This window comes from Rhinolophus ferrumequinum, chromosome 7 (assembly GCF_004115265.2).
Source record: "Rhinolophus ferrumequinum isolate MPI-CBG mRhiFer1 chromosome 7, mRhiFer1_v1.p, whole genome shotgun sequence".
NCBI lineage: Eukaryota > Metazoa > Chordata > Mammalia > Chiroptera > Rhinolophidae > Rhinolophus > Rhinolophus ferrumequinum.
The window spans coordinates 92,126,725-92,152,620 of record NC_046290.1 but is presented as its reverse complement, the minus strand read 5'-3'; the positions used below and the strand labels follow the sequence as shown (position 1 = coordinate 92,152,620).

The following is a 25,896-nucleotide window of genomic DNA, read 5'->3' as shown; positions in this document are numbered from 1 at the left end:
TCTCCACGCAGATGGGGAGCTGGGTTTTCTGACAGCTGGTGGGGGCCGGCAGGCGCCAGGCCACGGTGGGTGGGTTCCGCAGGGGTCCTGTGTGTGGCACCCTCTTCTCCCCTACAGTCCCAGAGGCGCAGGCAGGAGAAAGGACGACAGGAGAGCTGGGTGCAGTCCCTAAAACAGGCTCTTTAATAACATTTATGTCTTCTCTTCACTGAAGAGCTTCGCTTTTCCCACCCAGCACCGGGCTGGGGTCGCAGGGTCCGCTGGGCTGACGGACACGTGGGTGGATGCTCGGCCGGTCCGAAAGGCTCCAGGGCCTTGGCGGCAAACGGCGCGGCGCTAGTAGAAGGAGTACTGGTTTTCCACGGCACGCGTGTGGCCGCGCGATCCCTCTCCCGGCGGCGCGGCCTCCGGGGGCTCGTCCGCACCGGCCACCGCCTCCAGCAGCCGCTCGGCGCTGTGGCTGTGGCCGCGCGCGCTCAGCAGGCCCTCGGCGGCGCCGCGCGGGGCGGCGGGCAGGGACGCGGCCGACGACGACGAGGTGGACGAGGACGAGGCCCCACCCGCCTCGGAGGGCGAGGCGGGTGGGCAGGCGGCGGCCGCGAGGCTGGAGAAGTAGTGCTGGTTGGCCGGCTCGGTCCAGCAGGCGGGAGGCGCGGGGGCGGCGCTGGGCGAGGGCCCCGGGTCTGCAAGGGGACACGGCGCGTCAGTGTCGTCTGGACCACCTTGTCCCCTCTCTCCCAGCCTGAGCTTCTCAGGCAAGGCCCAGAGGCCCGGAGGAAGGGGGTGGCCTGGGATCACCAAGGAGGCAGGCCCGATTCAGCCCTTCCGGTTCCAGCCCCCTCCCCGGATAACTAACGTCGTGGATACAGGTGGCAGTGCACACACAAATGCTCACCTCGCGCGTGCTGGACACCCGCACTCACCCCTGCACCGCTCCTTTCCACAGTTCTGTGCTGGGCCCCGCCTTGTCTCGGGACTGCTCCCTGCCTGACAGCCCCCTTCCTCCCTGCCGGGAATCTCAGGACCCCCCCCCCCCCCCCCCCCCGTGGGGCTGCCACTCCCCTTCCAGTCCCGAAGGCGAGCTGCTCAAGACTTGGGGCTCATTCCACCAGAGTCAGCGATTCTGGGCGGCCGCCTGAGTGACTCCCTTCCCCCACTGCCCACCTGTCTGTCTTCTTGAGCCACCGCAGGGGCCAGGTGGGAGCGTCTTACCAGGTGGGGGGCCCTGGGCACGCACGTAGCTGCGGAGAGTGATGTCTGCGGAGCCCCCTGACTCCAGTGGAATGGGATGGGTGTGGAAGTGGCGCAGCATGTCAAGCACAGATTGGAACCACAGGTGCTGTACGTGGCACTGCCCGTGGCCATTCAGGGACAGGCGAAGGTGCTGTGGGCAAAGGTCTGCGTGGTCAGTGTTGGGATCCTGGACCGGCAAGTGCCTTTGTGGGTCAATGGGAGGACCAAGTCTCACAGAGGCCACATGGTCTGTGTCAGAGCTGGCTCGCCCCACGAGTCCCATCTTCAGGGGGGTTTTCTCTTGTAGTGGGGGTGGGGAATGGGGTTACAACAGAGCCAGGCTGGGACCGAAGGGAACAGGCATTTGTCCCTATGCTGGGAGCACCCACATCATACCCCTCATGCCCCCCGTATCATCTCCAAAAGCTCTAAAAGGTAGAGATTACAGCCCCCATATTAGAGATGGGGAAACTGAGGCGCAGGGGGAGTGATTCACCCACAGTCACAAAGCACAGAACTAGGAAGAGAACTCATGTTTGTGTGATTCTCCCACCCCAGTAGGTAGGGGCATACCCGCTGGGCCCACAGAGCCCAAACCCAGAGGGGTGGGATCCTGGAGGCTGGCTGGCGAGGACTGGCTGTATGTGCATCTCAACTGTGCTGCAGTGGGAGCACCGGGAGCATGGGGAACAAGCTGGTGCCACCCTGGGTCTCCAGGGCCCACGTGGGGCAGATAGACACCGCAGGGAGAGCAGCAACAAATCTGTGGTCTCTAGTGGTGAGCCACAGGTCTCTGGCTTTCGCCTTATTTTGTTCAATATGTATCTCACAGGAAGAAGAGTGACTGTTGCTGGGGTGTGTGGCGAGAGGGGAGGTGACAGGAAGGTTTCAGAGTATGTACATCGCCTCAAGCCCAGGAAGGGGTACTGGTTTAGCCACCTACATCAAGGACAGAAGTCCTGGGGGTGGGGGTTGAGGGGTAGGGGGGAGGGTAGTTCTGTGAATAAGTTCTGCCACTCAGCAGAGCCAGAAGTTGCCAGAAAAGTGTGAGCAAACCTGGGGAGCATTAATGGCAGCCAGGGCAGGGCCTCAGCCTGCGAGGAACTGCATAGTGGGAATCACCACAGCCTTAAATGTGGGCAGGGCCTTTGGGGGCAGAGGCCCAGGGCAGAGCCTGAAGCAAGGTGGGTGCATCTTAGTCTTTAGGAAAACCTTTCAGGTGAAAAGGTGAGAAGAGCTGCTTTGGAGGGCAGAGGTCCTCCTTCCCAGGAGGAGTGCCAGCAGGAGCCTGGGGATCCTGCTGTACCCCACCAGTAACCTATCCCACCCTGGGCAGTCACGCTGCTCTGACAGGGCAGCAGCTGGCATGAATTCCAGTCTGGGTCTTTCCCCGGGAAGGACGGGAGCCTCCTGCCCCTCTCCCCCCTCCCCCCTGCCCCCCACCTGGCCACCATTCTAGTCTCTGGCTCTGGCATTAGTCAGCGCCAAGTCCTTCGGGGAGGCTGCCTGGGGCGGTGCAGGCCAAGAAGTAAACTTGGGGCTGCCAGGGACGGTGTTAAGCGCCTGGTTGTCAGAGGAACTGGTAAGGGCGGTTGCTTTCCAAGGAGATGTCCCTGGGGAGGTGCTGCCTCCTCAGTGACAGCACGGCCAACGAGAGGCCCAGGGAGTCGGGGATGGCCTGCACGGGGCCAGCTGGGGGTTGGGACGCTGATTACCAGCGCAGGCCTGGAGCAGCGGTCCTGGGGTGGCCCCTCCTCCAGCAGGGACTTACGGGAACTGAGTCCTGGGAGGAGCTGGGGCTGGGTCTGTTTCCTTACGGAAAACTCGAGATTGGGGGGAATTCAGGTTCCTGCCCACTCTGGGCACACTGTCACCCCCACAATCATTTCCCTTTGCTGTCATATTTTCCTTTGCACCTTAGGTCATTATTTGCATGCAATGCCCTTCCTCCGCAGCCCACCGTCTGTGTGCACCGTCAAACCAGCTGTGCCCTGTCTGGATCACCCTTCCCTCCTCACTTTAAGGATTCTCCCTCCACTACACGTCTCAGGTCAAGGTCCCCTCCTAGTCTGGCCAGTAGGGTGGGGCACCTCTTCTGGCCCTCCAGACCCTGCACAGCCCTCCTGCCTGGTCCTCTAGGGCCCACCTGTGTATGGTTCCCTTCCACGTCCCCTGACCTGAACACAGGCCTGGCCGGGGGCTGGGTCCCAGAAGGGACTGGTGAACTGACTTGAGGAGGGAAAACAAGGGGCTGTCTGGGTGTGGGTGGAGCAGGAGGTCCTCAGCTGACCCCAGCCCTGCACTGAGCTGGCTCTGGATAAAGATCCTCCGAAACTCTAGTGCTATGTGACCCTAATGCACGGGGTCAAAGTTAAGTCCTCAGAAGGGCCTGGCCTCCTGAGTGTTCCGCCATCAAGAGGTGACGTCCCCATTTGGATAATGGAGAAGCCACATCTGGGGCAGACTGCAGCCCCCCAGAGAAGTGTGGGAAGGACCCGGATAGTTCAAAGAGCATGGCCACAGATAGGCCTGGCCCAAGGGAAGTCATGCCACATCTACACCCACGGAACCTGCTTCTGGGGTGTGGGCGCAGCCTCAGGACCAGGGCCACTTCGGCCCCCTGGCCCAGGGCTGGCTGCTCCACCCCGTGGCCCCCTGCACACTTGCCTTGGCCTTGCCCTGGAAGTTGAAGGTCAGTACGTACTCCCCAGGCCGAGTCTCACTCTGCCGGATCACAAAGAGGCCGTGGCTCCGGGGCCCGCCTGCCAGCACCAGCTGCGCTGCCCTGACCCGCGAGAGCGTCCCGTGGAACCAGGGGTAGTCGGAGAGCTCCAGCTCTGGTGCTGCCTCGGGCTCAGGCTCGGCTCCTTCCTCCCCTGGAGAGGATGACAGTGTGAGGGGTGTGTGTGGGGGGGGGGGCGGCAAATACACAAGAGAAGAGAGGCAACCCCTTGCTGGGTTTTAACATGTAAAATGCTGCTGGGATAATTTTGTAACAAGGCAGGGAGCTGACCTCACCCACTAGTTAAGAATATGAGGTCAACCGAGGCACAGAGAAGAGAAGGACTACCCCGGGATCACGCTCTAAGTCAGCAACAAACCTGGGGTCCGATCTCCTTGTTCCTAACCCCTGTTTCTGACCCTTTGCGTCCCTTCTGGGAGCGTTTTCTATTGAAACCAGGGCCTGTGGGAAGGCTCACGTTCTTGGACTGGCCTACAGAAGCCAGAATACTAAGCTGCTGTGCAGAGGACCCAGTGGGATGAAGTGTCATCGCTTCTGAGGCTCAGGAAGGTCTTTGGTGGAGCGGTGGGTGGGTGCCCATGGCCTAGGCTGGGGGCGTAGGATGGAGGGGATGGGGTGGGGGAGAGCGGGCTGCCCCTACCGCACCTGTGTTATTGCTGTCACCATTGCTGCCGCCCGGGGAGTCCAGGGTCTCCAGGAAGGTCTCCAGTGGGACATGGACCAGGGACTCACTGACAGCATCTCGAGCTCGGCTGTGTGGGGCTGTCACCACAGCTGCCGTTGTCTCTGGGGCCCGGGGCAGGTCTGCTGCTGCAGAAGTAGTGGGTAAGGAGCACATCTGTCTGTCTGACCATCTCGGAGTGAGCACCCCTCTTCAATTCTACCCTCCACTATTCCAACCAGCTCTTTGCCCACCTACCCTCTGTGAGGAGCTCACAGCTGCAGGAGGTCACTCGGCTGGCCAGGCAGCCTCCTTGGGCACAGGAGAGCTCTGTGTCTTCCTCACTGTCCCTGTAAGGCGAGAAAGTGTAGCCAGGTCCTGCCATGAGTCTCGGACCACGGGCTGCTCCTAGAACCAGGCAGTGGCCACGTAGGGTCCCTCTGCCTCTGTGTCCCTCTGTCACACCCTCAGCTTGCTCTGTGGCTGTCATGAGAGTGACAGGGCCATGTAAGAGAGGTCTCCAGGTGGGTGCAGTCCTGAGGTCACAGGATCCCTGCCCACTAACCCACAAAGGGACGGCCTCCTGGGATCCCACGGAGTCCCTCAAATGGTGGCAGGGCACAGTGGTGGGCAGGCCCTGGGCAGCTCCCTTCACTGCTCCTGGCTTTTGTCTCTCCATCTGTGACACAAGGTGTCTGGGACCCTGCCAGATCTAAAATACTGTAAGGTTTACCTTCACAGAGTCTGGGGAAAGATTTTGCAGAGCAGATGGTTGAGCGGGTGGCAGGGGACGGATTGTAACCACTTTGGGGACCGGGGGCCTGGGAGGCGCTCAGGACTTGATTGTGCCTCCTTCAATGAAACTGTTGATTAGAAAGCAGCAGCCCCTCCCTCCAGGGCTTGGCTCACCCCGTTAGCCAGAAGAGCTGCTGCCAAATGCTCTGCTACTGGCCTGCCTACCCCTCCTACTCCTGGCTGTGGGATCTCTCCTGGATGGTGCAGCCAGCCTCCCTGCTGCTCTTCCTGTTCGCAGCTGATGGTAGCTGCCCTCTGCTTATTACCAGCCATAGCTCTCCACCGCTCCCAACCTACCAGCTTCCCAGGTTCTCACCCAAGTCTCCTCCTCACTAGCTCTAGTCCTAGCTACCTGAAGGCCTGATGTTCCCTGCAAGTCCCGGGGTCACACACACCTCCACCCCTTTTGCTGGGCTGTTCTCTCTGCCCTGCCCTACCCCTAGCCCCCGCTCCCTGGCTCAGGCCCACTTTTTAAGCTTTGAGATGGTGAGTCGCTTGACCAGAACACCATCTCTGAGCTCCAGGCTAGGATAGGGAGGGACCTCCCCTCTATCTCCCCAGCCCTTTGTGCTCACCCCATCCCTGCCCTTCTTTTAGTGGTCTCAGGCTCCTCTGGGGTGAGGGAAGACTTGATCCAACTTCCTTCCAGGTTCCTGGGCCCTGGCCCTGCGGAGCAGGCCTCCAAGAGCCTGCTGGAGATAGGGGTGGGGGTGGGGCTATGGAGGAATGGCTGGCACCAACCTGGAGAGGACCTGCCACGAGAAAAGCCCATTTTGGGAGCTCAGCACCAGCTAGCTACCCCACCCTGCCACCCAGCCCAGGGCCGCTTGGGCACTCACCCGGGGTCCACACAGCCCTGGATGTCAGCCACCCATGAGTGCTTCTGCAGTGAATCGATGGTCTCCAGGATGTACTCTGCTCCATTCTCCACCTGGGGACGGGTGGCCAGGAGTCCAGATAGCAGTCAGTACCCCAACCTCCTCCACCCTCAGCAGAGGGCTCTCGACCCCAGGACAAAAGGCTCATCCCACACCTCCCCCACACCTCCCCCACACCTCCCCCACGGGAGCTCATTGGTGTGAGCAGCAGGGAAGACAGTGGGGTCACCATCAAGCACCACCCCAAACCCAGGGCAAGGTCCTGGGGTGGAGCCATGCCCCACGCTTAGCAGCACCTCCATCCTAGGCCCGCCACTGGGGATGACATCCAGCCCTGCTGACCTCAGGTCCTCAGGCTCTCAGGCCCTGGACATGTAGCCTCAGAGGCGGCCATGCTGGCTGGGGAAGGGTGAGCTGGCACCCCGGAGGTGGGGTGAAAAGACATCACAACCCTCGAGTCAGCCAAGGGGCCAGCTGGCCCAGCACATGTGCCTTAATGCCTGGAACTCTACCTCTAAGGCCAGGCCCCTGGTATAAGCAGCCTCCGTAGGGGAAGAGAGGAGGGGAAAGCCCCTGCTGTGGGCAGGCCCAGAGTTCCATCTTGTACATACATTATCTGATAAACTCTTCCCAACTGCCTTGGGAAGGAGGCGGTATGCTTTCCCCATTGTATAGATGAGAAGACTGAGGTTCAGAGAGGTCAGGTAACTTGCTCAAAGTCCCACTAGCACTCAGTGGCAGCACTGGGACCCGAACCCAGGTCTCTGTGATGCCAAGGCCACATGTTCTCAGCTTCCTGTTGTGTACCTTGGTTACAATGCAGTTGTTGGACTCCCAGCATCTCCAAAGCTGGGAGGGTCCTTGGAGACCACCTGCAACCCCTCTTTGAACAGATGGGAAACAGGCTCAGAGCGGGGCTTGCAGGTGAGCCCCTTGGGCTCAGGGCTCCTGGGGACAATCAGCAGCACAGTTACCACCCAGCTGATGGGAGGGAGGCTCTGAACCCCTCTTCCTCAGCAGATGGGAACGCCAGGCAGGGAAGGGCTGTGTCCTCAGCCTTCAGCCGGGGGTGACGAGGGAATGGGGTTGGTAAGTGTTTGCTAAATGAATAAGGGAGTTCGTGACTGAACAAATAGGGGCGAGTAAAAGCATAAACCCAACCAGGAGCCTGGAGAGGAGTAGGGGGGACTCCGTGAAGCTTTGGGTGGGTGGAACCAGCCCCCTTGGGGACTTGGCCTCACAAACAACCTCTAATCCTTTGAGGAGGCACACGGCAGAGCCCTGGCAGCCTGGACCCATGTCCTCAGCAAACTGAACAGGCCACCCTGGTGACGTGGGGCCTGGAAAAGGATGAGCTGCCTCCAGACCCCCACTCAGTGCCTTTGTGCCTTCTGTGGGACCGTGTGGGTTCCCACACTCCAGTGCTCTGCGACAGGAGTATTTATTTGCATTAACTGCTGCAGGCTGCCTACCCACGGGGTGGGTATGTGCTGGCTCCAGTGGGGGACGAGGGAGGAAGTGAAACTCAGAGGAACCTCACCGAGGCCCAGGAGGAAACGGGAACTGGGGGCCCCAGATGGTGAGTGACACTGGGGCACTCGGCTCCAGAGCCCAGGCCTGGATCCAAACCCTAGCTAGGTGCTGGAGGTATGTGCAGGGTCCTGGGGCTCCCTCCCCCAGCCCTGTAGCCGGCTCCTTCCCCTCACTCCCCGTATGATGGTCTCAGGGTGCTGCCCACGGGGGAGGTGGCGGGGCAGCCCGGGGCTCTTTGGGACAGGTGAGACTCACCTTGAGCACAAACGTATTGTCCTTCTCCGGCATCTCCAGGGGCATGGTGGTGCGGACCTCGATGATGGCCGAGAGAGGGATGCTGACCTTGGGCCTGGAGGCCTGGGAGGCCAGAAGGGGCAGAGAGAGTCACCACAGGGCCCTCTGAAACCCTCTCTCCCCTCCCCCCTCCCCCGAGATCAGAGCAGCCTTCACATCAGGACGCCATGGCAGCCCTGGCACAGGTGTTCCAATCCCCATTCCACAGATGGGTAAGTTGAGGGAGTCTGGGCAAGAAAGGGACATCCCCATCAAGTCACACAGCAAGTCCGGGACAGAGCTGAGAGAGACAGCTGAATCTCCCACCTGAACCTCGTGGGGTGAACTCTGGGCCGTCCTTCTGCCCAGTGTACCCACCAGATCTATAGTTTTCATGTTTTTGACCTTGACCCATAAGAAATGCATATGACATTGTGACCCAATACACAGACAGGTAAAAATATCTCTGAAACAAATGTACCAGATAATATTTATCTTGTGTGTGATTGAGTGTGATATTTTCTATTTTATTCTAGTTCATCAAAAAAAAAAAAAAAAACCAACAAAAAACCAAAAAGCTGGTCTGCGCCTTCAGACTGGACTTTCCAGAGCATGGCCTGGAGCCTGTCTCAGACAAGGCTCCTCGAGCCGGGCAGGGCTGTTTCCGGGTGGAGGAAAGGGGACAGTGTGGGGTTCAACCAAGGTGATCTGGCAGGACTCCCAGGGAGGGCCACTCTGTGCCAACCCTCCCCACTCCTCCCCCAGAGCTCCTGGCCATGACCTGCAGGCCCCCTGGGGCTGGCTTGAGACTGAGATTCCTGGCAGGGCTTGGGCTCCGGGACAGGGACTTTCTCAGGAGGAAAGGGAAGGGCCACGCAGTGGGCGGGCAGGCGAATGGGGATCCCTGGCGGCACTGGCTCCCATCCAGCGGGTGCAGGGCCCTGCCTGGAGCTGTGACAGAGGGGTCGGTTAACCATGGTGGGCCATCACACTAGCCACTGGGCGGGTGGGGGGTGGGGGGGCATGGTCCTGGAGTGGGTGGAGCAGACAGAGGTCTGTTGTGAAGGCCTGGACCGGGCTCCTGCAGGCTGGAGACTGAGTCCTCGGCCTGTCTCTCTTGGTCCCGCTGTCTCTCACCCACAGCCACACCTCACTGTTCCCACTTCCCTGGACAGAGCTGGTAGGCTGTTTCATGATTCTAGGATTTCGCTCACTCCACTTGTGCCTCCAGAAATGCCTGTCCTGGGGCCCTGCTGCCTGGGGAACATTTATGCAGCCTGAGCTTCCCCTCCTTGGGGCCCCCAGAGCCTCACCCCATTGAGGTTTACCATCCTGTCCTGTTTCCTAGTGGCTCCTCCCATGGCAGGGGCACAGACTCACTGTTCCCTGGGCCCCTAGGGCTGGCCCGGCACAGGGCTGTGGGGGACAGGAGGCCGGAGACCTGACTCATGGGGCTGTGTGAGCGGTACGTGTGAAGATCCCAGGAAATGGCCCCTGGGCCTGCAGACCCCAAGCTCCTGTCTGTTCCAGGGGTATAGCCAGGTCTGCAGGACTAAGAGGCAGTGGGGTGTATCAGCAGGGAGTGCCTGGGACCCAGTACATTTAGGAAACTGGACTTGAGCCCTTACTGTGGTATGATCCATCTTCCCACCACCCCCTCCTGAACTCCCTAACATTTGCATGAAAAAAGGAGGCCAGATAAGGGAGTAGGAACCCACCTGCCTTCCTCAGAGGTTGAGGAAGTGATCCCTCAGGAGCTCTGCCCTCTGCCAGTGGTGAATAGTGGGTTGGGAGGGATAACGAAGGCACCAGCTGCTGTATCCCCTCTCCCAGGGCGGCCACCCCTGCTATTTACAGCCAGGCAGCTGTGACTGCCACTCAGGGCCTGGAGGCCTTGAAACTCTGGGCTTGTGCCCTTTGGATGACCCTGGGCAAGCCCACCTCACTTTCCACCCCTCACTGGCCTGGTTTCCTTGTCTGACAAGGGGTGGAGTTGGGCGGAAGGGTCCATGATTTCTCCCTGGGAACTAATGGTGGGGGCAGATAGACCCTTGGGAAGCTCAGGTCAGCCAGCTCTGGGGAGCACACGCCCTGCCCCTCCAATGGAACCCAGAGTTCTGACAGCCTGGGAGATGGGGACAGAGGTGAAATTCAAGTTGACTCAAGGCACTGAGACTAGAGTGGGCCCAGACGTGGGTGGCATCCTTGGGTGGTTGTTGGGGGGCGCTGCCAGCTGCCGCAACAGCACAACCTCCCACTTTTCCAAACCTCCCAGTGAACAGGGAGCTCCTACCTCCATGTTCCTTTCCTTCCTGGGACCACCAGGAAGGTGGTGGCTATAATTAGCCCATCTCTGCCACCCACAAGCTGTATGACTGGGCAGGCCACACCCCCTCTGAGTATTTGTTTTTCTCTTCTGTGACCTGGACACCATGAGGCCCACCTTGCTCGGATGCTGGGAGGATGAGCCTGCCCACCAGGCTTGCCATGGACACACAGTGGGCTCTCAGAAAGCAGGCACTATTGTTACAGTTAGTCCCATTTTCCAAACAAGGCACGTTTGCTACTCTGCAGGAGACCCAAAGCTGCCCCAGGGCTCTGAGGATGAGCCCCCAAGAGCGGGGAGGGGACAGGGCACTCAAGTGAGCAGCAGTGCTGGTGACAGCTTAAAGTTAGCTTTCGAAACCCAGGCCAGAAAAGGGCCACCTGGGCAGGGGCTGGGCTAGAGGCTGGCAGCCAAGCTGGGGATTTAGATTCCCACCCCCCCAGGATCCCCCTCGGTGTGTGCCGCTGTCACTCCCTGCCCTCATCACCACAGACCTCTTCCCTGGGAGGCTCCAGTCCCCCAGGGGCCCCAGGTGAGGAAGAGAAGAGGGCAGGCAGCTGGTGCCCCAACACCTGGAAAAGCAGTACTCCAGGACCTGTCTGATATCCAGAGTCCTGACACCTCACAGGTGGAGAGAGGGCTTGAGGTGTGACTTGTGAGACAGGCAGAGCGGGCCCACATGCCAGGCTCCTAACACTCAATACTACATCTTGCCAACCAGGTCCCCAAAGCCAGTCCTTGGCACCCTGGGCTGTGCCCATGCCCCTCCGCTGCCCCCCAGGTGGGGGTTGGCGCTCACCTTAGGCGGCACGAAAAACTCCAGGCGGAAGCGCTCGCCAGCCACGGCCCGGCGCAGGAGCAGGCGGCACTTCTGCCATTGGGCGGCGCCGCCCGGGCCCGCGGCAGCATCGTCGGCCACCATGAAGCGCAGCGCGCCCTCCCGCTGGATGTCCACCAGCTCCACCTTGGCCGCCAGCGTCCGCGACAGCCGCAGGCGCCGTGTCCATTTGTCGCGAGGCTCGGCCGGGGCCTCGGCAGCCCGCGGGGTGGCATCAGGCTCGGGAGAGGAGCGCCGGTGCCACATGTCACGCATGCCGTCCACCACACACAGGCTCATGTTGCGCAGTGAGAAGCCCTTGCGGACGCGGGCCTTGGCCGCCGCGTGCGCCGACACGTCCTCAGAGCTCCGCGAGTGGCCGCACGACGATGCCACCTTGAGTGCCGCCGGCTCGGGTTCCATGGTGTCGGGGTGCTTGGCTGCCCCGGCCACCAGCACACGGCGCACCTCCTCACTGAAGATGTCCAGGAAATTGGCTGCGAAATGGCGGGAGAAGGAGGCCCCGGCGTCCGGCGTGTCGTAGGCCGGGTTGTCGTGTAGGAAGCGGCAGAATTTGTGTGCGAAGTCCACGGCGGCCGCCTGGGCATGCAGCTCACAGAACTGCCGCCAGTCCGGGACCGGGGCGGCAGCGGCGGGGCCAGAGGCGGCACCATTCATGGTTCCCGTCCCATCGCAGCCCCCTGCAGCTGTGGGCGAGAAGAGCTGGGGTGACTTGGTGACCCGAGCAGAGAACCCACCTGTCCCTTCTCCACACTTGCTCCCCCAGGGCTCCCTGGGGCTGTGAAGGTCTGTGTGTTGTGTGTGTGTGTATTGGGGAGGAGAGGGGCTCCTACAACATGCAGCAGTTCTGAGCAGCACCAATGGGTGAAGAGGAGGACCACCAAGGAAGCAGGGAAGCCCCCCACACTCATTCTGTCTTCCAACAGCAGTCTCAGGGAACCCCACGTTCATTCTTGGGGCTGCCAAAGGAGGCTGGGATGACAGCTGCTTTGAAGTGGGGTTCCCACAGCCTCCAGTGACCTCACTTCCCTAAGTAACCTCTCCTAAGGGCCCTCAAAGCCTCGTGGACAGGAGGAAGTCACGTGCAATCCTCTGGGCCCTGATTTTGAAATATGCCAAGAACCCAACCCTTCCTTCACTCCTCGCCGTCCTGACTGCTGTCGGCGGACCCACATAACCTCTTCTTTTGTAGGTAGTACGTCAGCAGATTCTTCACTGGTCCCCTGGAAACTGACCTCACGCCACTGTCATCTGTTCTCCACCCAGGAACCTAGTCATTTCTAAAACAAGACAGGGCAGGTCCTCCTCTGCTCAAAATCCTGCAGTGGCTCTCATTCCATTCAGTAAAAACCAAAGTCCCACCCCTGGCCCCAAATGCCTCGCATGATCAGCCTCTATTTAGCTATCTGAGCTTCTCTGCTGCCACTCTTTTCCTTGCCCATTCTGCTCTGGCCACACCTGTCTCCTTGCCGTTGCAAAAGCACACCAGTCCTAATCCCACCTCAGGACCTTTGCACTTGTGATTCTCTCTTGCACTTGTCTGGAATGTTCTTTCCTCTACATTCCCTTCAGGTTTCTACTCAAATACTATCTTGTCTGATAGCCTTCCCTGACCACGACTCTACTGAGAATCAGAAAGGCTCCCGCCCCCCCAGTGCTGACGTGTCCTGCCTTTTGCCTCGTTTTCTCCCTAGTTCTCACCTCCACCTGACAAACGACTACCATTTGCTTGGTTGTGCTGTCCCCTCCCCTCCCTCCGACCACCCCTCTCCCGCGCATGCCAGCTCCACAAGGCAGGTATTTTAACAATCTTGTAAGTGGCTGTGTCCCCAGTGCTGAGCACATGGCAGGCGCTCTGAGTGAATGAATAACTAAATGAATGGGTCTGGCATACTGGGCATGTCGCAGCTGTCACTGCCTAAGTCCTTCCATGGGTCCTAGGGACACAGAGCTTGTGACGGGCCTGGAATTATCCCGACTCCGGGACTTTGGGGTCACCTCCTAGTGTAGATCAAGTACGACTAACTTTTCATACTGGCACCGAAGGTGCTGCCTCCTAGACTTCTTTGCATGACAGTGGCCCGTGCGCCATACCTGTGTTCCCACCTCCTAGAATTCTGTTCCCTCCAGAGCGCCCATCCAAACCCTACCTTCTTGGAGAGGCCCCAGTCCAGGAACATCAGCTGTCTGCTCACCCCAGCTTCCTTCTCCTTATTCCCAGGCATCCTGTCTCTCAGAACTCTGAGTTGCCAAACTACCTGGTGTGTGTCCAGTCATTTGAGGACCTGGCCTCCTTGTCCCCCAGTGTGGCCAACACCCCTGGGGGCCCATGCCCAGCCCACTGTGTTTATGTACCCTCCCCCCAGGCTAGGGTGAAATCACCCATGGAGAGTGAGAGGGGTGATGTGGTCCCGCTCTGCCTTGGGGAGCCCATCTGAGGGGGCCAGCCCAATGTTAGGGGAACTCAGGCAGAGGATCATGCCCTCAGCTGCCCTCCCAGGATCCCACATTTCCCGCATGGCCCTCGTAGCTCCTGGGACTACCATCTTATCTCTTCCCTGGGATCCAAACTCTGTAATTAAACGCTGGGTAAAAATAGCTGCCCCACTTCTATGAGATCATTCGTGGGGCCTCTGGGCCATAGGGCACTGTGGGAATTCCCTCTCACCTTGGGGCAATCTCGGCCATCGATCTGTACTCAATAACCACGGGACAGCCCTAGGGAGGAAATGGATCACTTGATGAGGCCACTTAGCAGAGGATGGTTTTCCAAACCAGCAGGTCTCCATAGATTTCACCTGGCATTTTGGGGAGAGCGCAGCAGGGAGCTAGGAAGGTTTCCTGCAGGGGGTGGCGCCAGGTGTGGTGGGCGTGATGCCAGGAGGAGGATAGAGTGCCTTCCCCTGCAGGCCTGAGCAATACTTTGCAGGCAGACTTATCAGGACATGGGGTGGAGAGGTTGGGGAGGATGGAGCTGAGGCACCCATGAGCTTGGCTATTGCTGGGACTTTTTCTTGCTCTGCTCTTCCTCCTTTCTTCATCTGGCTAACTCCTACCCATTCTTCAATAATTCATCCATGGCCACCTTCTCCAGGAAGCCTTCCCTGACTTCCCCTTGCCTCCCCGCCTGAACTCATAGTCCCCTCCTATACATCCCTCTAACAAGGTGCCAGTTGCAGTGTGCTCCAGATGTGTTTCCATGTCTGTTTCCCCAGCCTGGCACTGGCACTCCTCAGAGGCAGAAGGCAGGCCCGAGTCATTTGTCAGGAATAAGGGTGGAGGCACCAATGCACCTGCCACCACTACCAAGGCCTCCAAGGCGGTGGAGAGCTGAGGCCTGTGGAGGGGGACATGTGGGATGGTGGGAGTGGAGACGAAGCCCTGCAGCTAAGTCCATGAGGGCCTGGTCCCATGCTCTAAGCCCACCCGTTTACCCAGCAGGACAGGGCCCCCCACAGTGGCCACCTCCCCCTCTGTATCACTGAGACCATCAGGGGCGTCAGACTGGGTGACACGGCAGCCTGGGAAGGGTTAGCACTGGTGCTGGTACCAAGTATGGACACCCGTGTGACATAACTATGCTCCCATATGGGGCAGGTGGGGACAGGGAGGAGGAAGTCAGTCCCAGTGCCCCCGTTTCTGGCATCCCGTCCCTCCCCACTCTTCCGGCTGGCTGACAATATTCCTGGCAAGGAGAAGGGGCAGAGAGGAGGGACAGGGCCCCGGGGAGAGGCTCTCACAGGTAGGCCTCAGCTTGCCCTCCTCTCTGCCCAGAGATGGTGGCTGTGGCTATGGCCTGGCAGGACTGGCCGGGGAGGCCTGGGAGCTTGGCCTGCCTTCACTTCTTCCACCCACCCTTGCTGGCTGGCCAGGAGCCTACAGGTCTGAGGCCCAGCACAGGAGCCCTCCGTGTCCCCTGGATCTAGCTGGGGCTACACAGAAGTGGCAGGAGTTGGCAGCCAGAGGTAAAAGTCACAAGTCGCATATCAACAGGGAACCCCAAACTTAGTTACAGATGGAGGCCCTGGGGCCCAGACATGGCTGTCTGCAAAAGGGAGGCTGCAAGTCCCATGGAAAAGGGCTCGGTCCCAGCAGGAGCGCGGGCGTGCTGGGGGCCAGAACTGGGGGCGAGGCCAAGTGCAGGGAACTCTGCTGGCCTGGGCTCAAGGCCTGACCCCATCTCTCTCTCGGTGAGTGATGCTGATGACTCCAACCTCTGAGCCTCAGTTTCCTCACTTCAAGAATGGGGACAAGCTCCCTCCCTCTCTCTCTCAGGACAGCACAGGAGGCTGTCTCTGCAATAATTCATGTGCAGCCATGGGCGGGGCCAGAGCTCCCCTAATCTCAGGGAACAGCCAGTGAGTAACAACCAATCGATTAGACAGGGGACCACAGACCCAGATGTGGGAAAAGCAAGGCCTGGAGGGGGGCAGAGGGGAACCCAGAGGAACCAGAAGCTGGGTGGACAGACTCACCTGGCCACCACTGTCGGGGCTGGCCTGAGTTCTCCCTCCTTCAGGGGCTCCTTGGAAGTCCCCGTCTGCCTCTCCTGCAGGAACTGCCTTCCTCACTCCACTGGCTATTCTGATTCTCCTCAGCCTGTTGGACGTGCTGTGCTGTGAAAGGCTCTCTTCTCCCAGGACGCCTTCCCACCACTCGCCCTTCTTCCTCCCTGAGCTCCAATGGTCCCTATGGTCCTTGGTCCTCTTGCTTCTGTGGGAAGGGGCCTAGTGCTTCCTCCTATGGCCCCAGACGAACAGGACAGTGAGTGCAGGATGGGGCAAGGGGATATCTGGGCTCTGTCTCCGGCGGCTTTGGACCTCCCCAGGCCCCCGCTCTATCAATAAGAGGAGATGCCCTCCAGCCCTGGGGGCCCTTGGACACTGAAGACTGCCCCCCCCCACTGGGACCTGGGGCAGGCAGGGGTTGGCCTTTCCCCTCCACAGGCTTTTCTGAGGATGGGTACTGGAGACAAAGAGCGCCCACCGGGTCTAGGGATCAGGTGCTGGCTTCCCAGGGGCCCTGGGTGGGCAGATCACCCTCCTTCAATCATCACCTGGGGTTTTTTCCAGGCTCAGCTGGCCTGTCTGGCTTCTGGAAAAATGTTTTTTGTTCCCATCTCGCCAGGGCCAGGATGGGATGGGATGGGGTTTCAGCGAGGCGGGGCAGGAGTCCCTCCCCGCCTGTCGCCTTTCTAAGCCGCGGACTCTCCTAAGCCCTCCGCCAGGAACCCATACGGGAGACCCTCCCCCACCCCCATTCAGTTAGAGGCCTGGGAGAGGGGGCGGCTGGCCTTCCGGTGGTAAAAATAGCGCTGACAATTGGAAAAGAAAAAAGGCCATTCGTCAGCCCCCGCAGCACGCAGTTCCGGATCCCATGGCCAGGTCATTTCTTAAAATATTGATGAGGCGGCCTAGCCGCCCCCGCTAATGGGCAGACAACCAATCGATCCACAGCACAGAGGGTGGAGGCCGGGGGGGTGGGGACCGTCTGGCCTCCACCCGCAGGGGCCCCATAGCAGTGCTTCCAGGGAGGCCCAGCTGGAGCCGGCCTCCCCACCACCGGAGACGACCGCCCCCCAGGGAAGGGAAGGAGGGCAAGCAGTACAAGCCAGCTACTCAGCACCGTGACCGGCAGCCCGGGAGCAGGACCAGGGCTGCATCCTCCACCACCGAGACTGAACCTCTGGGGCAGCCCCCCTTCTGCTGCACCTCCCTCAGTTCCGTTCTCAGAAAGGTACCCACACAACCAAGTGCAGGAAGGGGTGGTGAGGGTCAGAACTAAGGGTGCTCTGTTCTGGGCTGGGTGTCCCCCTCCATGAACTCATGATGGTGAAACTGAAGCCTCTTCTTGGGGTTCTCAATACAAGAGGAGACAAGGCCTGACTTGGCTCTTCCCTGCCCCGTGGGAAGCTGGCCCTAACTATGCTCACTGATGCCCTCTCCTCTGGGCTTCTCAGGGCCCCACACTACAAGGAAGTCTCCTTCCATCCTCCATCCTGCTGTTCTTCCAGCTGCCCTCCTGGCCTCTGCGGGACTGTCCTCCCAACCCCCGTTCTGCACCCCTCTCCCTGCAGGTCAAAGACAACCTTCAGCCAGGAGTGCCTTCTGCCTGCTGCTGCCTGAAGCTCTCTCCCCTGCAGAGGAGAGATGGAGGCAGAGGACACAGGGCAGTTCTGTTTCACTGTTGGGTACTTGGGTGTTGGTTCTCAAGTCTACTCCCCACCTTACCCCACTCCACTCCCAAAAGTGTCCCCACAGGGCAGGCTCTGAACCAAGGCCTCCTGCAAGAGTGAGGTGTGGCTGGAATCCCCGACCCTTCCTACCCAGAATATCTGTGCTCACGCCATGACCCTGCCAGAGCAGCAGAAGTGGGCATGATTCTGGTCTTAACTCTCTTGACCCTGCTGGGACTTTGCTGAAGGGTGGGTGTGGGAGGAGGACACGCCGATTAGTGACAGGGGCAGGTGCAGATTAAGAGCACTTGGGGCTCTGCCCTCGTATGGGTGAGTGGGGGAGGGGCATGCCGGGCTCCTGGCTTTTCTGAACATCAGTTTCCATCGCTGTAAAGCGGGACCGTCCTGCTCTCCCACAGAGGCTGCTTCTGGTCCAAGGCCTGTGCCAAAGAGCATCGTTGGGAGGCAGCTGCTAACCCTCACACCTTTCACACAACCGCCAGCCTTTGCCACTTGTGAGGGTGGAAGTCCTTCTGCTGAGCCCCCTAGCTTTCACTGACACCCCAAAAATGGACAGGCCCTGCTGGCTCTGGGACCTGCAAACCTCCAGTCCTCAGGATCCCTAAGGCTGCATCCAACAGATGTTCCCATCACAGGGGTCCCACTGCCTGGCGTCTCTCTACCTCTACATCTGGACATTGACATACCGGGACAGTGCAGTGGTTAAAACCCTGAGATTTGGAGCCAGAACGCCTGGGTTTGAATCCCAGCTCCTCTGCTTCCTGGCTGTGTCATCGTGGATGACTCAGCCTCTTGGGGCCTCAGTTTCCTCATCTGTTAAAATGGAGGATAATACCAGCACTGATTGTTATACAAAGGGCTTCATGAGGGTTAAATACGTAATTGTTTAAAAATAAAGTTCTGCTAGTTCCTAAATGTCTTGCATCCATTCCCTCTTTTCCTCCCACTGCTCTGGGCAGAAGGCTGCAGAGGCCTCCTTCCTGCTTCCCACCGGCCCTCCAACCACTGACAAATCCAGGCTCCACCGTGTTACCAGGGGTATCTTTCGAAAACCCTATTAAAAACCCTTCTCCCCTCACATCTTCCCTGCCACGAAGAGAGGATTCTCCCATTGTAAGATGAGGAAATGGAGTCCTGGAAAGGGAAGTGACTAGATTTGTACTGGGCTCTTGCTATGTGTCAGGAGCCAGGCTGGTAGGTCCAGGGCCACAGATAGATGAGAGGGGAATGTGGAGCCAAGTTCAGATCTGCCCCTTTCTCTAACAGACACTATTCCCAACAGGCCCCGTCCCTGGAGAGCTCTCCCTTTGAGCCACAGTGGGGCATCTAGGCCCTGACTCAGGAATGGAGACGCCCAAGCTCAGAGCAGGAGGCACTGAGAGGCTGGAGGGTAGGGAATCCAGAGCTGCACCCTGCAGGAAGTACATGTCAGATAAGGAGGGAGGGGGCCCAGGAAAAAAGCTACACCAGGGCCTGGGGGCTTAGGAGGAAAGCCCTTCCTCCTTCAGGAGCACCTGGTGCTGGACAGTTCCTGGACAGGCTATGTAGGTGGAGAGCAGGCTGGCATGGCTCTAGCCGCACTGGCCCTGCACTCCTGGGATTGCCGAGCAGAGGTACCCCCTCTCCAGCCTTGGCCTGACACTTGCGGTCTCTCTCTCTCTTTCCCTGGGTCATGGATCTCACCTTGGTCCTGATGAATACCCCTCCCAGACCTCCCTGGCCCCTGGGCCAGCCCCTGAAACTTGTAGGACTCCCCCTTCAACCCCCACCACGCAGCCCACCAGTGTGCCTTCGGGGTTTTTCATGATACACATACCATGCCTCCCTTAGTTCTGAGAGTCCCAGAACGCTGGTACTGCAGATGCTTATAAAGGCTCCCGGGCCTTTTTCTGAGCAAATGAACTCCCTGCCCAGCTGATCTCCAGGCACCTCAAACTCACCACATCCAAGTTCTCATACATCTTCTTACTCCAGCCTGCTTGCCCTCAGCTCAGAGTCTCAGCACTCAATCTGTCATTGCCCCACAGGCTGCCACTGCTCTGCTCCAATAGTTGGTGGGCCCTGAGCATACAGAGGCTTTGGCAGTGCCCCCTCTTCCCGTCCCTGTCTCCATTTGCCCCCCAGCGCCTCCACAACACCACATTTCTGTGGCCTCTCCACCAGGTGGGTGTTATACCCACCATAGGACCCAGGTGGGCCCTACTATATATAGAGGGTCAGAAGTGTCTGTGGAATGGAGCCCACATCCTGCTTCACTCAGAGGAGTCAAAAGACGCTGTACTCCCGACACACTGTGGCACCGCCTCTCTCTGCCCAAACAGGTGTGGCTGTTACCAGCTCTAGATGTTGGACTCACACCTGCTCTCCCCTGGGACAGGGCACAGCCATAAAAATCAGGCCCAACCAGGTGAGGGGGGAAGAGAAACCTCCCCAGACACCAAAGCTGCTACCAGCCCTCCAGTGTCCACGTGGACACTAAGGAGCAGAAAGTGAGGCAGGCTCCAAGAGGGGACCAGAACTCCATGGGGACAGCAGCCAGAAGGCCCGGGGCACCTAACCCCCAATTTCCTGCAACCCGGGATGGGTAGACAGTGCAAGAGGTAAGATACAGGTTCCTGTCAGAGAGAAGTGGTTTGGAGGCCTGGCTTGCTGGTTGAGTGACTTTGGGCAAGTCACTTCATCTCCTGCCTCTTTCCTTCTCTGTATAATGGGGATAATAATAGTTCCCAACCCACAGGGCTGCTGTGCAGATCACATGAGAAACAGCACAGATGCCCCTCACTGGCTCACCTCTGGGGGGCCAGGTTCCACCTGGGGGGGGGGTGTCTTCCAATACTCCCTAGGGAAGCCCACTGTTGGGTGTGAGTGTGAGGGCTCTCCCTAGGAGACCCATTAAGTAGGGAGAAGGGTTTAGAAACTTTAGACAGATTTTTCACAATAAAAAAAGTGTACACATTAACCCTTGATTACTCAGAACCATTCAACTAACCGGCATCAGAATCTCTTGCCCACCATCATTCACGCCCTCTAGAGGGGGAGAGGAGTAGAAGGAAGCCGCTTGTGGGAAACTGCCTGAGACCCCACAAAGTCTCAGACCTACACCGCGTAACAGCACTGCTCCCACTGCCAGACCTCTCCCAAAGTTCCTGAGCTGGAAGGCTTTAGTTTGCTCCCCCACCAGTGGCCTCCTGGATGGACCAGGGTGGCTGGGAGGAAAGAGATTTGTTCAAAGTGGGAGGCAGAGTGGGGCAGGGGTCAGATCACGACCCCAACAGAGGTAGCCAAAGGCTCTTGGGATCACCACCCCCTCGTTCCTCCTGCCGTCCCAGAGGGGCTCGCTCACCCCATGCTCAGAGACCTGTGTAGGAGGGGGCAACTCTTGCTGGTCGCCTAGCTAGGAGTTAGGCAGCACTACCCCATTTTACAGAGTAGACAATGGAGGCTCAAAGGGCAGAGGTAGGCTTCAACCCAGCTTTGACTCCCCCCCCCCGGAGGCTGTCCCCTGCACCAGCTGGAGTGAACACAGATTCTGGCTTATCCATGTTCAGTTACTCCTGAGGCTGCCCTGTCCGCGCTGCGGCGGCTTCCTGAGGGGCCGTCACTGCAGACTTTTCCCTCTGAAGACCTCACGGATCCCTGCCTCTGTCTGGCCTTGGCTCGCTAGGCTGGCGCGGTTCCGGGGGCCCCGCGCTGCCCGCAGGCTCATCAATGGCTGAGGCCGAAGGGCCTGAATGGAGGGCACGAACCCGCCCCTTCTTAAAGGCGCCCGCCTCTCGGGCACCCTCAGCGGTCCTCCCCACTGCCCGGGACTGCCGGAGAGCTCCCGGGGTGGGCGGGTCGAGAATGGTGCCCAGGAGAAAGAAGGCTTGGGCCGAATGGAGGGCGTGCCGGCCCGCAGAATGTGGTCTGGATAGCGTCCCTCCGGTGGCCAGCACCCTCATTCCAGGTTGGCCCTCCCCCGCCCCCGCAGGCTAGGGAAGAGACCCTGCGCCCCTCCGCCCCAGCCACGGCCCCCACCTCCAGGGCGCCCTATGCGTTCACCCCACCGCGGGCCCTGGGACGTAGGTGGGGGGCGCAGCTACTTCGGAGGCGGCTCGACCCCTCTCGCCACTTCCGCTCGGCCCGGGATGGGGGTCGGAGAGCTGATCCCCACCGGGGGCGCATCTCCTCCGTCGCGTTCCCTCCCACCGCGCACACAAAGACGACACGCGCGGAGCGGGCGCGTGCGGCCGCGCTTCTCTGGCAGCGGTGCTCACACACACGCACACCCTCAGGGACGGACCGGGTCCAGGATGATGGACGAGGGGACGAGGGAACTGAGGACAAGCAGGCCGTACCTACAGGCGCGCAGCTGCGGCCGGGCGGGTCCGGGCGCCGGCGGAGCGCTGCCCGGACCGCGGCCGGGCTCCCGGGGCCCGGTGGCTCATGGCCCGCGGCGGGTTTGGGCTCCCTCCCGGCAGGAGCTGGCGTTGGCGGCGACTCCTCCCTCCCTCGTCCACAACCTCGAAGGCTCGTGGGCTCCTCGCTGGTCCAGCGCGGCCCCGACTCGGCTCTCCCGGCAGCGGAGCCCAGCGCGCTCCGAACACAGCACCGCGCCGCGCGCGCCCCGCTTGCTCCCGCTCGCGACCCCCGCCCGCGCAGCGCGCGCCTCCTCGGCCCCGCCCCCGGAGCGAGCTCCGCCTCCGGCCCGCCTCGCACCGCCCCGGCCCCGCCCCCGCCGCGCCCCCGGCTCTTCGCCCAGCTGGAGCTGTGCAGGCGGCTGGTGCTCCCTTCCTTTGGGAGGTGGCTGCCGCGGGGTAGCAGGGCGGCCGAGCCTTGGGGTCCAGAGGGCTTAGGAACAGGACTGCAGCCGCCCTGTTTGGGGCGAGAGACCGCGACCGCCCCGTCTCACGGAACCGGCGGCAGGCCAGGTTCTGGAATCCCTCCGGCGTGGAAGCGTCCCCGGAGCCCTGAGTGGTGGCCTCGGGAGTGCGGCGGGTGGGGGCCCGATGGGTGCCCTGCGTGGTGGGGCATATCGGGCGTGGACGCCCGTTGGTTACAGTCTCCCGGCGGGGCCACCACTGTCCTGGACCCTCCGCCGTGGGGACAATGGAAGCCTCGAGGAGGCCCAGATGTCGCAACCGGGGAAGTCGATGTCTGATTCTCATAAATCCGGTGGGTGAGCACCACGCCCCCTCCCTTCAGCACTCCCGGGGCCGGAAATCGCTCCGGTGCTACAGGGCGGGGAAGACCTGATCAGCTCCCCACGCCCCCACCTTCACTGTGTAGGGGACACTGAGCCGCCCCTTCCAGGTGTCCAGAGGTCATACAGGGCTGATGGGGGGGGCCACAACCCGGGCTTCCTCACCCCTCCTTGGCTCCACAGCCATAGAACCAGGGCATAGGTTGGGAAAGAGACCAGTCTGGCTAAGAAAACAAAGATTCCTGCTGACCTTCGTGGGTAATTGTGGACTGACTCCTGGGGAGCTGGGGGCCTCAAGGAAGCTTCCCAGAAAAGGTGGAGGGGCTCTGGCCGACCTAGAAGGGGTCGGAGGGGGAGGGCATCAATCAGTGTGAGCAGAAGTGTGGAAGTGGCCGCTAAGGGATGAGTCAATTGCTTGCTACTGGGGAGGGGTGGAGAGGTGCCTGAACTCCTCCCCTCCTTTTCCTTCTTGCCCCCAACCGCAGGCCCTCAGCCCCCCACAAGTGGTTAAATCAGCTTCTCCCAGCTCTCACTAAACCCTCTGCAGCCTTACCTCTGGCAGTTCTGTGGCCTGACAGGGAGTGCCTCCACCTGTTGCCCTCCGCCACCCTTAGTGACCTCTGATCCTTATAGAGAACACTTTAACCTTTCCCAAAACCGTTTCACATCTGTTATTTCTCTGGAAGCAGAAGCGGCAAGGAAGGGTTTTTTAACCCTGTCTTGTGGATGGAAAGCGTGGGGCCTAGAGAGGAACAGTGGGTTGGTGAAGGTAGAGACTGGCCTGGAGCCTTGCCTGGACCTCCTGCCCACCAGCCCTGGGCCACCTTCCACAGGGACATTGAAGCAAGGCAGGCCTTGTCTGAGGCCCTGGAACCTAGCCCCTTCCCTTCCACACACATACCAGCTGCTCTCTTGGCAGGACCCGGCCAGCAACACTTAATGAAAGCTTAGAGCCAGCTATCGATTGGAGCTGCACACAGGCCTGGATGCTTGGCTGGGAACCAGGGGACCTATGAATGAGTCCAGGAGGGGTGTGGGAGTATGGGGGTGGGTGGGAGGGTGACTGCCTGTAGAGTGGGAGAGAGGGAGGCTCCACACTGAGTAGCCTGGCTGTGGAGCCCACCCTCCTGGGAGACAGTAGAACCCGGTCCCCAGTGGACTAACCTGTTTCCGAGTAGTGGGCTAAGATCCACTGATGGGCTGTCGTTGGCCAGGGAGGAGGAAGTGAGGAGAAGCCAGCTGCCTAGGAAGTCTCACCCACAAGGAGGAACTGGTGGGAGATGTGGAAGTAGCTTGGGTGGGGAGGGGTGACGAGGAGGGGAGGGGCTGATTGGTCAAGAGCACCTTTGTCATGGGGACAGGAATGAGGGTCAGGGAAGATAGGTCCCTCTGGGGTCCCTGAGGGCAGGAGGCTCTGGGGCCTTGGAGGAAGTTGTCATGGGGCAGATCATGAGTAGTACTGGGGTGGGACCCCAAAGGGAGGCCTCTGGATGCTCAAGGTCTAGAGTGTTCAGACTGAGACAGGGATAGCACAGTCGAGACTCTGCCCAGGCGGGCCGCAGGTGGGAGCTGGATATGCAGCCGGCACCGTTGGCCACTTGGTCAGTGAGGGAATACCAACCAGCACAGACTAAGAGGGAGCCCTTTATCTGGGTGGATGGGGACCCACATGAGTGGGGCTGGGCTGGGGATCAGGCAGCCCGGAATCTATGGCTTGGGGTGTCCCCAAGGCTGGCACTCAGGGGGTTTGGTCGGCATGGGCTCCACAGTGCCTGGCAAGCAGGGGCGCAAGAGAAAGGGACATGGAGAGCATGGCTCCAGGGCACACAGAGGAAGCAGGGGTTCCCCAGGAGCTGAGGTCACACGTCCAATACACGTCACACATGCAACCAGTCTGATGAGTAGTTTTTTTAGAAAAAGGAATGGATTTCTCTTTTGATTGGGTTGTTTGCTCAAGAATGCAGACAATGTGGGTTTAGGTTTCAGAAAGTTCTGGACCCACTCTGAAATTCTTGGGGATGGAAAAAGGGGCAGAGACTGCCTATTTGCTGGGGTCCGTGCCCCACATGAGCAGAGCAGCTGAAAGATCCAGCCCCAGCTCCCAGGGTGTTGCTGCAGGTACCCACCAGCCTCCTGAACCCTCAGGGTCACAGAGCGTGAGCACCAGTGTGGCTGCAACTGTTGGTTTATTCAAAATGTGCAAAGCTGAACATGCAAGTGCAAATCTAACTTAGGAAGATCTGCCAGCGGCCCCAAGCTGGCCATGCCTGGATGTTCTGCATGGCCGAGAAGCATCTGGCCTCAGACCAGTTGTAGGGTCTGCAGAGCCGAGGGCATGGAGGGGCTACTGGAGACTCTTCACCTAGAAGCCAAAATATCTTGCTAAAGAAGAAAGCAAAAATCATGGTGGGTCTTAGAGCAGGGAGGGGGTGACATAAACTATCCTGCCCTCTGGGGCTTCTTGGGGTGGGGTGTGGTGTGACAAAGGCAGGCTGGGGGGCTGGACTCAAAGCCTATTGGCCTGCAAGGAAGGGCCCTTTACCTCTTGGGGGGGTGTGGATCCTAGGGGAGCCCTAAGGGATCCCAGAGCCCGGACTAGAGAGGCCCAGTGGATCCCAACTGGATTAACCACGGCCAGGATCAGTGGGAGCTCGGTGTCACAGCATCTCTGCCACCAGGGCTAGTGGTCAGGCTGTGGGCGGGGCCCAGGCTGAGTCAACAGCCTGAGATAGAGTTAAAGGGCCCTTTTGGCTCACCTGGCTGGGCCTTGGGGACTTTCTGGACCTCGGATGCCTGATGTGGCTGAGATATTCTTTTAAGGGGGCTCAAGGGGAGCTGGGATCTCTGGCACTATTGGGTACAGGACAGAGGCAGTTTCTATGGGAGATTCTCCAGGGACGCCTAAGTCATTAGAAGCCACTAAATAAGCAGGGGTGGGTACTGCAGCCATCACTGTTGTGCGGGAGAGGACCTGGAACGTCACTGCCACAAGTCACCGGCCGCTGCCCCGTTGTCATTCTCATGGAACTTGTGCAGGTGGTCGGCAAACCTGTGGGGCACAGAAACCTTTGCTGTGGCCGAGTGTAAAAAGGAGAGAAGTGTGTGTGTGCGTGTGTGGGCATGAAGACCTCTGGGGGGTGTGCAGCATGTGACAGAGTGGGGGCTGGTGGGGGGCTGTGGGATGGACCAGAGTGGAGGGCAATGGTGGAGGGCTGGGGGGCAGGGAACAGAGGCGGAG

The 25,896-nt window shown here is 60.0% G+C and overlaps 2 protein-coding genes across 14 annotated transcripts in view; both read right to left on the bottom strand.

Moving 5' to 3' along the window:
* Window positions 1-209: 209 nt before the first annotated feature.
* SH2B2 (SH2B adaptor protein 2) lies at window positions 210-23,912 on the bottom strand. 11 transcript variants are annotated; one of them, XM_033109761.1, is made up of 11 exons: window positions 23,823-23,858; window positions 13,949-13,998; window positions 11,242-11,966; window positions 8,099-8,200; window positions 6,272-6,363; window positions 6,008-6,184; window positions 4,896-4,987; window positions 4,622-4,786; window positions 3,901-4,109; window positions 1,213-1,384; window positions 210-683 (listed from the first exon to the last, which is right to left on the bottom strand). In XM_033109761.1, exons 3-11 carry the CDS (start codon window positions 11,935-11,937, stop codon window positions 337-339), a joined length of 2,052 nt encoding a protein of 683 aa, XP_032965652.1. In that variant the 5' UTR covers window positions 11,938-11,966; window positions 13,949-13,998; window positions 23,823-23,858; the 3' UTR covers window positions 210-336. The 11 variants fall into 11 exon arrangements, with proteins under 11 accessions (XP_032965652.1, XP_032965651.1, XP_032965655.1 ...); XM_033109760.1 differs by lacking the exon at window positions 13,949-13,998 and having other exon boundaries at window positions 23,823-23,912; XM_033109764.1 differs by lacking the exon at window positions 13,949-13,998 and having other exon boundaries at window positions 4,622-4,783; window positions 23,823-23,912.
* Window positions 23,913-24,666: 754 nt separating this feature from the next.
* CUX1 (cut like homeobox 1) overlaps window positions 24,667-25,896 on the bottom strand; it is a 346,311-nt gene continuing 345,081 nt past the window's right edge. The window contains exon 23 of one of the 3 annotated variants that reach the window (XM_033111155.1): window positions 24,667-25,707. In XM_033111155.1, the coding sequence (XP_032967046.1) occupies window positions 25,638-25,707 (70 nt within the window). In that variant the 3' untranslated portion in view covers window positions 24,667-25,637. The remainder of the gene's footprint in view (window positions 25,708-25,896) is intronic. The other 2 variants (XM_033111157.1, XM_033111156.1) reach the window with 2 other exon arrangements.

Excerpts from the sequence above, each read along its gene's own strand:
- SH2B2 (XM_033109760.1), bottom strand. The coding sequence starts at position 11,937 with ATGAATGGTGCCGCCTCTGGCCCCGCCGCTGCCGCCCCGGTCCCGGAC. Across the intron at positions 4,787-4,895 it reads CTGTGAGCTCCTCACAGAGG|CAGCAGACCTGCCCCGGGCC; the intron begins GTAGGTGGGCAA and ends CTACTTCTGCAG. Across the intron at positions 1,385-3,900 it reads ACTTCCAGGGCAAGGCCAAG|CACCTTCGCCTGTCCCTGAA; the intron begins GCAAGTGTGCAG and ends CTTTGCCCACAG.